We start from the raw sequence: 12,705 nt of genomic DNA on the forward strand, positions 1-12,705 counted from the left end.
TCACTGGCTGACAGCGCAGCCCGTCAGTCCATGAGTGTTTAGGGAGGCCCCGCCGTGTACTGGGCCCTGACCTGGGTGCTAAGTGTACGAGGGTGTGTGGGGCTCTGTACCTCGAGGAACAGCCTGCTGGACTGGTGACCAGAAGCACTCAGACTGGGAATCAAAGTCATAAATAGGAACTCTAGACAGACGTCTCCCCACATTTGGGGTCATGAGCAGCTGAGCTCTCTGGGGTGGTCGTCGGGCGGGACTCACCTCTGCTCCCCTCCCCAGGCATCATCATCATGATGACGCTGTGTGACCAGGTGGATATTTATGAGTTCCTTCCCTCCAAGCGCAAGACCGATGTGTGCTACTACTACCAGAAGTTCTTTGACAGTGCCTGCACGATGGGCGCCTACCACCCACTCCTCTTCGAGAAGAACATGGTGAAGCACCTCAACCGGGGCACAGACGAGGACATTTACCTGCTGGGGAAAGCCACACTGCCTGGCTTCCGGAGCATTCGCTGTGGAGCCTAAGCTCTCTGGCCAGGCTCCCTCATCCTTCTCCATCGGGCTTTTTACAGCTGGACTCTTGGCCACCGTGGCCCGGGGAAGACCGTGTTCCCAGATAATCACAGCCTGCACTCTAGGCCTTCTGGCAGGAGCTCTGGGGCTTCCAGATCCCAAGGGCAGGGACCCAGGCCCAGCCTGAACTTTTGCCACAGGAGTGTGTGAGCCCAGAGCTTGTCACCCCTCACATGTACACACATACCTGCCATTCCTTCCAGACATGGTCTGCCCCTCTTCCCGTACAGGTAAAGGCAGGGTCCGCCTTTCCCACCAGGGCTGCCAACGCTGGGCTGCTTTTCCCACCAGTATAATGGCATTCTCACAAACCAGGGCTCCGCAATGCTTGAAATCTGTGCCTAGACACTGATTTCATGTTGTAAAGAAATTCTCCCAAATTATGATTGTACCCAGTACAGGGTGCCTCTGTGGGGCAAGGACGCTGTATAGGGTCTAGGAAACAGGCTCAGCTGCTCCAGAACAAAGCTGCTCCCGGGGCCATGCCCTGGGAGAGGCAGTGTTCCATCGCTCTGGCAGGTGTGCTGGCCCGTGGCCTGGGTCCATACCAGAGGAGATGAGACTACAGGAAGAAAGATCCGGTCTCCAGCCTCAAGCTGCCCCCAGGTCAGGTAGGAGTCAGTGCTCGGTGAGCTGAGGGCTTCTAGGGTGGTGGGCTTGCTGTGCGTCTGCACGCAGGAGGGACCGCCCACTTTCTGTGTGGTGGGTCACAGAGGGCTTCACGGGGTGGGGGGGCTATCGAGTGGATTTTAGAAGAGGAAAACATGTCAATTAGATTTTATCTGAGTCATTTGAGATGTGTTTTCCTTTATGACCCATATTTATTCTCTAAGATCTGCCTGAATTTACAGGCTCAAGTGATTTTTTGAGGAAGCCCCCTACTCACGTCTGAGGCAGCAAGTGCAGCTTCACAGCAGGTGCCAGGCCAGCCAGGTGCCAAAACCCTGACTTCCCCAGGCTCGCCTGGCCTGACCCTTTCCTGCAAGCTACGTGTGTGCACCACATCCATCTCTTCCTTTTTGACACCCCCCCCAAACCTCCTCCTAACTGCCATCTCGTTTTTCCCTTTAAAGTAGCCTCCCCACTCCCAAATCACTTTTAAGCCTTTTCCACTTTAAAATATTCTGACCCAATCTCTTTGACCTTCATAAGCCTTCTGTGAAAGGTCTCTCAGGGAGTGGGGATGTGGTCCCCTAGGACTTAAAAGTCACTCTCAGAGGTCAGAACCTTGGGAGATCATGACTGATTCTCACCAGGGTATCAGAGTGCCACACCCTCCACCCCTCCTGTGAGGGAGGGACATCAGAGTCTCTGGGCAGGGGGCCTGCCAGCTGTAGTCTGTCCACACACTTCCTGGTGGACCACTGTGCTAAGTCCCCTCCCCTGACGGGGACCCACACTGGACTGGAACAGGCTTCTGGACCCCTGAGGCTCGCCCCATGTGCTCAAGGGCCTTGAATGTTTGAGCTCCAAACCAGCCATTGTGGAGCTGGAGTCCTCTGGATGCCAAACCACTGGCTTACACGGGCAGTAGAAAAAGCCGTGGAGTGAAGAGCCTTGGGTTTTCAAAGTGATGCTCCCCTATTACTAGCTCTGCTACCACATCTGTAAAATGGGTGGTGAGCCTGCCTCACAGGGCTGTCGTGAGGGTTGCATGAAACACCCGGCACATTGCTGGTGCCCATTACATGCTGGATCCTCCCTTCTTTTACTAGGGACCTGCTCTGTGCTCACATCTGGGCAGCACCCTGCTTCAAAGGAGGCCAGAGATGAGGCCCTTTCCTCAGGGAATTAACTGACCTAGTGGGAGACAACAACTACCCTGCTTGGAATACCCAGGAAACCAAGGCAGTGGAGGGTGCACAATGTGCCCGTCCTGCTCCCTGCCTGCAGCCCAGGCCTGATCTGCTTGGGGATGGGCAGGGCATAGGGCTGCAGGTGGCCTCATCTCTGGGCCCACGGATTCCTGGCAGTCTTTGAGTCATGAGCACTGAGTGCAGAGGAAGGTGGCATTCCATCATCAGGAGAGAGATGTTGGTGTGCCCACTGAGACTACACTGGGTAGATCCTAGCTTTTAATTATTATTAAGACAAGGGATCAAATTAATTTAAGTGTGATTCTGAGGGCTATAGGACTTTTTAATTCTGTGCTTTATATGGAAGCTAGTAAAATACAAATAAGATGTGGACATTATTGTTAGACTGGTTAGATGCTAAATACTGTGACAAATAATTTTAAAATTGTGAGTGAGTTCTGCAGGAAAGCCCCTGTCTCTAAGGGGTTCTGTCTTCTTCAGTATCCATCTCTTCATCTTATATCATGAGGCCCTCAAATCCTTCCACCAATCAAATAAGCTATTGATACTGGTTTGGGGTTGAGACGTCAATCTCAGAAACATGCCTAAGTGAATTCTGAATGACCCAAAGATTATGTAAAATTTTAAAATAAATGTTTTTTTAAAAGCTTGTCCCTCTTTCCTTACTTGCTAAGGGAACGAATTCTCATTGTTAATTCTTGTCTCCAAAGAGGGCACAGTTGGAATCCTGAATCCCCAAATCCTCCCCCACCAGCTTCTCTGGCCCTCGCCTCTTCTCAGTTCTGCAGGAGAGGAATGCTTACTTACGTGGCAGGACGGCATCTTTGAGATAGCGACAGCTTACTGACTCTTCTTCCTTTTGCTCAGAGTCAAGTAACTAAGCTGCTGTTCATCCAACACCTCTGTGAAGGGCTGCAGTAGGGCAGAAAGCAGAATGAAAGGAAGGTCTTCACCTTGGCTTCCAAAAGCCTAAAACCCTTAAAGGAATGATGTCAAGTCAATGATGTCCCCCTGGAATAGCCAAACTGTTTAGATACAAAGCGTGAAGAGGAGCAGGAGTAAGGGGAGAAAAACTAATTCCTCTATCCTATGAACTGCCCCTGCTATGGGTTGAATATGTCCCCCTAAAATTCAACGAAGGATGTGACCTTTGGACATAGGGTCACTGCAGAAGTAACTGGTTAAGATGAGGTCCTGCTGGAGCAAGGTGGGCCCCTAATCCAACATGACTGGGGTGCTTATAAAAAGGGGGAAATTTGGAGGTAGGCATGCACACAGGAGAACGCCAAGTGAAGAAGACATGAGCAGAGATCGGGGGGATTCTTGTACAAACCAAAGATGGCCAGCGAACCCCCAGAAACTAAGGGAGAGACGTGGAAGATTTTCCTTCACAGCTCTCAGAAGGAACCAACCCTGCTGACACCTTGATCTTGGACTTCTAGCCTCCTGGACCGTGACAACAAATTTCTGCTGTTGAAACCACCCAGTTTGTGGTACTTTGTTATGGCAGCTCTAGTAAATAAAAGTACCCTCCCCCACCCCTGCTTGTAACTCCCCACCTACAACAGAGTCCCCTGGATGGGCTGGAAAGAACAGTGAGAGGAACATGGCTGTCTCAGGGCCTAGAGGGAGGGCTCTGGGCCCTGTCCCCAGCCACAGCTCTCGGAAGGACCAGCAAATCCTTGGAGAGCGAGGCTGAACGGGGCCCAGGCAGATGGGACGTTAGGCAGCCTTGAAGAGATCCCATGCCTGGAGAGGCAGAGAAGCAGCTGAGTGAACGCCCCTTCCTGATGAGATGGTGAATGTGGGGCCCCTGAGCAGTGCTGAGAGGCCAGGTACACGGACGACTATACTCCCTGACCCCTACACCTAATGCCTTACGGTTGCAAGTTCCCTGGAACTCAGATGTACCAAGTTAGGTTTCTGCCTGAATCTCAAGAGAATGGGGGCTTAAAATAGGAATGACAGAAAAATAGATTTCAATTAGTTTGGAAACAGACTTGTGCTTGCCAAATTTCCAGTGGCCTTAAGTCTCTGTAGGCCCTGGTGAGTTGGGCCTTGGGGTGGCACTGGGCTTCTCTGGTCAGGTCTGGAGGGGAGCTTCTGCAACCTCCCCAGGCTGTCTTGCCCCAGGTTCCTAGCATGCTACCAGGTATGACAGGGGTGAGGGAGGAAAAATGAGACCCTGGCTCCTCTTGACCACACCAGCCACTCAGAGAAGACATAAGCCACAAAGACGAAGGACAATAGAGAGAGATTCCCCTGCAACCTCCATACCCACCCCACCAAGAGCTCTCCGCACTGACACAAGCCCAGCTCCAGGCTCTCTGTTCTTACAGAATGCGCCACAGCCTGGCCTCGTGCTTCAGCCACTCCAGGAACAGCTCTGCAGCCACAAGCAGGAAGGGGAGAAGGTGCACCAGGACTCTGCCACCCCCACCCTAGTCCCAGCCCCCTGCTCCCCTGTGGCTTTGGTTTCTACTTCCCCTGTGACCCTCGGGGCAGCCTTCCAGGATGTGCTGTGATGTGACGGGGAGTACACTGTGGCCCTAGGAACACTTTCCACTTTATCTGGGGCTGGAATAGTCTAACCCAGAAAATTCACCCCTATGGGCTGGGATAATGGCATCATACCAGGAGAGGAAAAGGTCTCACCTGCACCCATGAAACTCCATCACCCAGTGCTTTCAAGCTGCCATCCATTCCGTCTCAGGACTGACTGGGAAACAAGTTTATAAAGGGAATAGGGATTCCCTTCAGTCCAGCAAGTGCACAGTGAGCACCACTGTGAATGGCACTGGGAGACAGTGACGAAGACTCACAGCACCCGCCCTCCAAGAGCTCAAGAGTCTGGGAGAGTGGGCCCGCCCTGTCTGGGTGTAGTATTATCAGGTTCAAGTGAGAGGACAGAGACACCATTCTCTGGAAAGCTAAACCTGGAAAGTAGGGTTATTGCTGTTAGGCAAGCACTTATGACTACAGAGAAGAAAAATACTATGCAAATGCCAAGTATGGAGGAATGTATGATCATACAAGGTAAAGCACGATAATGAACTCATAGAAAAAAGATTCATTCTGAAAGAGATATGGGGAGCCTTAATGGGTGACAGTCTTGAGGAATAGGCAGGAATATCCTTTTTTTATTTTTTAAGGGAAATGCTTTTTCTGGTTATAAAAGTAATATATATTCATTGTCAAAACACAAAATCATAAAGGGGAAAAGGTCCCATGTCTTCCATCCTATCATCCAAAGATAATCCTACTGACAATGCCCAATTCTATTTTAAAATAGATCTATTTTGTGCAACTAAGACCATGTCCTTTTTTTTTTAAATTTAAAAATATATCATAAAAATGCCTCCAGATCATTAACGCAGTTGGCTGTGTCAGGAACCACCCATCCCAGAACCTGGCTCCACCCACTAGTGGGCCAACACCAGCCCTGGGGTCCCCTAAGGCCCCTGCAGCCAGACAGCTCCTGACCTGGTCCCACCCAGACAGGGCCTGGCAACCAGCTGGATCTGGGACCAGCCGCACCTACCAAACTACCCACAGTAGTCAGGAGTTTTCTTTGTTTCTTCTGCTTGGAGTTATTTGAACTTCTTAGATATATGTGTTTATAGTTTCAATCAAATTTGGAAAAATTTTGGCCATGATTTCCTCAAACATTTTTTCTCTTCCTCTCTCTTCTTTGGAAATTCTAATCACATGAATGGTAGGTTGCTTAATGCTGCCCCATAGCTCACTGATGCTCTTTTTATTTTTTAAAACTCTATTTTTCTCCTGTTTTATCTTGGATAGTTCCTGGTATTACATCTTCAGTTTGCCGGTCTTTTCTGCAATGTCAAGTCTGCCGTTAATTCTACCCAAGTATTTTTCATCTGAGATATTGCAGGTTTCATCTTTCCTCTACATTCTTGAAAATATAAAATACACTTCTAGCAACTTTTAATGATCTTATCTACTAATAATACCAACTGTTTTATTTCTGGGTCAGTTTCAGTAGATTTTCCTCCTTTCTATGGGTCGCTTTTTCCTGCTTTTTTTTTTTTTTCAAGTCCCAGTAATTTTAGACTGGATGCCAGATATAAATATTTTCTTTTTGGGTGCTAAATATTTTTGTAGTCTGATCAATATTTTTGAGTTTTGCTTGGGATGCAAGTAAGTTTCCTGGCAAACCATCTGCTCTTTTTAGATACTGCTCCTAAGCTCTTTTGTTTCTCATTTCTCAGGATCCCTGTTCTTTGTTATCTGACACCCAATGTCTTCAAAACTATTATTCTGCATTTTTTGTAGTTCTTTAGCTATTTCATTCAGGAGGGTAAATCAAGTCTCTTCTACTCTCTCTCGGCAAGAAATGGAAGTATCTCTTCATTAAAAGTTGAAGTGAATAAATATTATAGGAGTTTCACTCACACTGAATCTGGATTCATTCAACCATCTGGCTCTGTCTCAGAGATGGGAGAAGGGATCCTATGGGTCTCTATTTGCTTCATTGGTAAAGAGGCTATAGAAAGGGCCTCATCCAAGGGGGAGGAGACAGAGCTGGGGTGAACCCGCCTCGCTCAAGTTTAAGGGGCCCAGTGGGAGGGGATCAGATGCTGACTGTCCTACAGCCTGTCCTGTGGAACAGGAGGAGAGGACTGTAGTGACAGTATGAGATGACCTTGCAGGTTCTTATTTCCTGAAACGTCTATGGGGTACTGAAAATGCAGTGTGGCGTGCAGTCTGCAGCCTGACAACAATGAACTTGGTGTAAAGGTTGGCAGCAAGAATGGTTGGTGCCTGGCACTGGTGCTCACAGAAGAGGAAAGTGATGGCCATCTTGAAGACAGATCCACTTTAGACCAATTCCTCTCAGTCCTCCTTGGGTAGAGCTTTGAGGGGGCTGGAACTGACACACTGTAACTGACTACACTTCAATTAAAAAAGAAAAACAAGGTCAAAGCATCATGCGAAATTTGGGGAAGCAAAGTGGGCTCTGACAGAAAAGTTCCATATGGTTGTGCATGTGTGTGAACAGGCATAGGTCAGCCAGGACGGGAATCAGGGGCAACATTACAGTGGAAGCCGCAAAGTAGTGTGGCTGCTTTGAGTAACTGACTTTTTAAAGACGTTAGCTACAAAAGGGACCCACTCTCTGCGACGTGAGATCTGGTCTATCTCACTGAGGTGATGAGGTCTGCGTTTGCCTCTAGTGACAACATCTCTGCCCCGGAGAGCCTACAGTTGGGCCTGCCCAGAGAGTAAACAGGGTCAGGGCTGAAAGCTCAGGCGCTGGCATCGCCCAAAGTTCACACTGTGCTTGCTCAGATGTTTGTTTCTACCTCTTGCCAAAGAAAGACTGAAGGAGTCTTAAAATAGGTGGGGAAAAGTTACATAAAGCTTTTTATCAGGAAGCTCTGAGACCCATTTGTCAAAGGTCTGTCCTGAGGCATGATTAGATAAATGGAAAAGGACCAGTCTCAGGCACAGACATGAAAGCAGCTGAAAGTCCGTTACACCCTGCAGCTAAGGTTGAGACAAAGGCTGTGAACCTTCTTGAATCTCCGTGGAAGCAGATCAAAAGGGAAGTATCTGCTAGGTCTTTACATGAATACCTTTTTTTCCCAACAGGAAATATCCCATTCTTGGAACATACTGCACAGGGAAAGTGGGTGGCCTTGGCAGCACTGAGTAAGAAAGCAGTATTCAACTGAGAGTTCCGGGCGAAAGCAAAAACACAGAGAAGCCCTGAGTAGCCACTTTTACAATAAAGCAATCCAACTGTAGTGGCTTATAGTGCTCCAGGCGGTGCTTACCAAGAGAAGGGAGTTGGCGGTCTGGCCTGTGGTGGCCATGCTGCTCTCACTGTCTGCTATACTGGGCTGGCAGTTAGTAATCTCGGCTCTTTTACCTTCAGTTTCACACATGTGAGTTATTGCTCATCAGACCATGGTGAATTCCATCAGAAGCCACAGAGCGGTATTTCATGTTTACCAGCTGGAAGAACACCAGCACTGCCAGCTCACTACTCAGGAGTGGTAACACTTCCTAAATTTGTCCTTACGTTGAAGTTTCTGCCATTGCCGACTCAGCAACCTTCACAGGACAGACTCTAGTCTAGAGCTAACGTTCACTTAAAGCTCTTTGAATATAGTGCCCACCAGTCCTACTAGCTGTCTCTTTACACCCTCTTGTTTTAGAACTTAAAATATATTAAATTTGTTCCTTTATTCATCCACCCACCCATTCCACTGATGAATACTGGTGTGCATACACTGTGCCTCGTTCTGTGACGGAGCTACAAAGATAATACTGACAATAGTGACAAGGAGAGTGATGGCACCAAAATGGTGGCATAGGAGACCCCAAACCCTATCCCCACACAAAGACTAGTAATTAGAAAGCCGGCCATGAACAAAAATAGCTCTGGGAGAGTTCTGGATTCCACTTAAGAAATTTTAGCACATGGTGGAACAAAAGCCCTGTGAAGAAAATTAGTTTCATTCTGCCTGCATCATCCTATCCCCTGAGCTGGCACTTCTCAGTGCCAAGAGGTAACGTCCTAGCTAGAAAGAGTTCCCCTTGCTAGGAAAGGAATAGTGGGGTGAGCAGTTTCTCCAACCTTTCGGGTACCACACAAATAACCTGCTTAGGTTTCACCCCACAGACAGGAGAAGCTGAGATGTATACAGGTGGCTCAGAACAAAAGCAGCCATGTAGCAGGAGTGCTCACAGTTCAGTGACCTGCTCTGCAGACAAACCCAGTGCCTTTGGCCACTGAATAAGAGCCAATGGCCAGCACAGGTGTCACAGACTCCCTGCAGATTTCACCAGCTTTTGTCCTACAGGTATCTGTGTTCGCTGATGCCAGCTGCCTGGATCCCTCCCTGCTCCATCACCGCCCACCAACCCTTGTTCCCATCAGAGCCTGAGAACTGCACTGGCAGCCAGCTCTGGCCTCTGAGGCTGTACTAGTGCAAAACATTGGCTTGGACCCCTGTGGCTGACCCCTGCTGTGCATGCACTGAGAGCGAGCCCCTCCGGTTCATTATTATGATGCTAGACTGACATCCATCGCTGGCCCTCACTGCAGTGTGCACTACTTGTGGGCCCAAATCAGGCCCTGTCTTACGTCACTGGCCTGAACCACAGAGCTTACCTGCACATGCTTTTCCTCCAGCACCTGTACACCCTCATCAGCCTTCGCTGCAGTTCACACGCCCAGGGGAAGATTATGCAGCCATGAGAGAGCATGCTGATAGCCGGCGCCCAGGAGCTGCCAGTGAGCTTGTAGTTGTCTCTGGCCCTTGCTGCCCGTCCTGGACCCCGTCATGTGTGTATCTGCAACCGGCTCCTGCCATGACAGAAGTACCTGCCGCTGGTCCCCACAGCTGAGTGTGTGCACACCACCACAATGCCTGCCCTGGTCCCTAGCTGCTGAACCTGGAGGCACCGCTGAGGACCCCGAGAGCTCTTGTAACTGCTGCATACTCCCTACAGTCCTTTCTGAGGACATACAGTTGTTGATGCTGGGAAGCTCAGTGATGTGAGCTGAAGAGATGGTATGCCCCTTTTGGACCTAGTGCTGCCACATGGCCCCATACTTGGAAACTCGCACACTAGCCCTGGCATCACAGTATCCCTCAGTGTACCCTCACTCACAGGCGAAATTTTCCTTACCGAAGTCAGTCCATAAAGTTTGAAAGAGGCCACTGCTTCTTCAAAAGCACAGATACATAAACAAGGCTACCAGAATCATGAAGAATCAGGGAAACATGACTCCATCAAAGGAATACAGTAAACCTACAGTAACTGGCCCCAGAGAAATGAAGATCCAGGAACTGTCTGATGAAGAATTCAAGATAATTGTTCTCAAGATGCTCAGAGAGCTAAAAGAGAACACAGACAAAAAATTTAATGATATCAGGAAAACAATACAAGAACATATAAGTTCAACAAAAAGACACAAAACATAAAAAAGAACCAAAGTTTGGAGATGAAGAATACAATAACTGAACTGAAGAATTCAACAGAGAGCTTCAGTAAAAGACTTGACCAAGCAGAAGACAGAATAGTGAGTAAGAGACAGACTAACTGAAATTATCCAATCATAGGAGCAAAAAGAGAAGAGAATGAAAGGAGCCTGAGGGACTTACTGGACACCATGAAAAGACATAATGTACAAGACTGGAGTCCTGAAGGAAAAGAGGGGGTAAAAGCTTATTGAAAGAAATAAGGTCTGTGAACTTCCCAAACCTGGGGAAATATCTGTACATCCAAGTTCATGAAGCTAATAGGTCACCCCAAAATTTCAACCCAAGAGGTCTTATCCAGGACCCATTAAAACAAAACTGTCTAAAATAAAAGGCAAAGAGAGAATTTTAAAAGAAGCAAGAGGAAAAAAATCATACAAGAGAAACTCCACAAGGCTATCAGTGGATTTCTCAATAGGGACCTTGTAGGCCAGGAAGGAATGGGATGATATATTCAAATGTATCTGCTGAGAGAAAGAAATTGCCAACCAATAAAACTCTACCCAGCAAAACTGCTTCAGAAATAAAGGTGAGATAATGACTTTCCCTAATAAACAAAAGCTGAAGGAATTCATCACCACTAAACCTACTTTATAAGATAAGCTGAAAGAAGTCCTTGAAGCTGAAATGAAAGGATGCTAATTAGTGACATGAAAACAAGACAGCATCCAACACACTGGGGTAAAGTTAAACTTATAATCAGACTCAAAATACTCTAATACTGTAATGTGGTGGTGTGCTAACTACTTAAGTCTACTTAACTACTTAAGTATAAAGGTTAAAGGACAGAAGTATTAAAAATAGCTATAGCAACAATTTGTTAATAAATACACAATATAAAAAGATGTAAATTGTGACATCAGAAACATAAAAGCAGAGAGTAAAAGGGTAGAATTTTGTACGCTGTTGAAGTTAAAATGCTTATCAGCATAAAGCAGACTTGTTACTTACATACATAAAATATTTTTTATAAGCCTCACAGAAACCACAAGGCAAAAACCTACAGTAGAATCACAAAGCTAAAGAGAAGCGAATCAAAGCTTACCACTAAGGAGAATCGTCAATTCACAAAGGAAAACAGCAAGAGAGGAAGAAAGGAATGAGGGAACTACAAAACTGTCAGAAAACAGTCAGATGGCATTAATAAGTCGGTACCTATCAATGATTACTCTAAATGTAAATGGTGAATTCTTCAATCAAGACATCAAGTGGCTGGATGGGTTAAAACCACACACACACAAAAACTATACACTGGCTGTAAGATACTCAATGGGGAAAGGATAGTCTCTTCAAGAACTGATGTTGGAAAAACCATTCTGTTCACATGCAGAAGAGTGAAACTGGACCCCCATCTTAGACTACTCACAAAAATTAACTCGGAATGGATTACAGATTTAAACATAAGAACTGAAGCCATAAGACTCCTGGAAGAAAACGTGGAAAAAGCTCCTTGACATTGGTCTTGGCAATAAATTTTTGGATATGACACCAAAAGCACAAACAACAAAGCAAAAATAAGTGGGACTACATAAAACTAAAAGGCTTCTGCATATTAAAAGAAACAATAAACAAAATGAAAAGGCAATCCATGGAATGGGGGAAAATATTTGCAAATTATCTATCTGGTAAGGGGTTAATATTCTAAAATATGTTAAGAACTCATACAACTCAGTAGCAAAAAACAAGCAATCTAATTTAAAAATTGGCAGAGGAAAGAAAAACTGAATAGGTATTTTCCCAAAGAAAATGTACAAATGGCCAACAGGTACATGAAAAGGTGCTCAGCATCAGTAATCATCAGGGAAATGCAAATCAAAGCCACAATGAGACATCACCTCACACCTGTTAGAATGGCTCTCATCAAAAAGTGGTAACAAGTGTTGGCAAGGATGCAGAGAAGGGGAACTTTTGTGCGCTATTTGTTGGTGGGAATGTAAACTGGTGACGCCATTATGGAAAACAATATGGAGGTTCTCAAAAAAAATTAAAAATTGAACTACCATGGATCCAACAATCCCACTTCTGGGAATAAAAAAGAAAATGAAAACAAGACTTTGAAAAGATATCTACACCCCATGTTCATTGCAACATTATTTCTAATAGCCAAGACATGGAAACAACCTAAGTGTCCAACAGATGAATGGTTAAAGATGTGATATATAGATCTTTATATTTTGTGTGTGTGTGTATATATAATGTGATATTATTCAGCCATGAGAAAGAAAAAAATCTTGCCATTTGTGACAACATCAATGAAACCTGAGGGCATTCTAAGTGAAATAAATCAGATAGAGAAAGCTA

General features: G+C 46.4%; 1 protein-coding gene and 1 long non-coding RNA gene across 5 annotated transcripts in view; one reads left to right on the plus strand and one right to left on the minus strand.

Annotated features, from left to right (window-relative positions):
* ST6GAL1 (ST6 beta-galactoside alpha-2,6-sialyltransferase 1) overlaps positions 1 to 3,036 on the plus strand; it is a 78,614-nt gene extending 75,578 nt beyond the window's left edge. Inside the window, exon 7 of one of the 2 annotated variants that reach the window (XM_031682701.2) lies at positions 274 to 3,036. In XM_031682701.2, coding sequence (XP_031538561.2) covers positions 274 to 521 — 248 coding nt within the window. In that variant the 3' untranslated portion in view covers positions 522 to 3,036. The remainder of the gene's footprint in view (positions 1 to 273) is intronic. The other variant, XM_072962568.1, reaches the window with a different exon arrangement.
* LOC107033258 (uncharacterized) overlaps positions 1 to 12,705 on the minus strand; it is a 48,938-nt gene that overhangs the window by 8,957 nt on the left and 27,276 nt on the right. For all 3 annotated transcript variants that reach the window (XR_012073350.1, XR_012073346.1, XR_012073349.1), the window contains one exon: positions 3,194 to 3,298. This is a non-coding gene — a long non-coding RNA (uncharacterized lncRNA). The remainder of the gene's footprint in view (positions 1 to 3,193; positions 3,299 to 12,705) is intronic.

This window comes from Vicugna pacos, chromosome 1 (assembly GCF_048564905.1).
Source record: "Vicugna pacos chromosome 1, VicPac4, whole genome shotgun sequence".
Lineage (NCBI taxonomy): Eukaryota > Metazoa > Chordata > Mammalia > Artiodactyla > Camelidae > Vicugna > Vicugna pacos.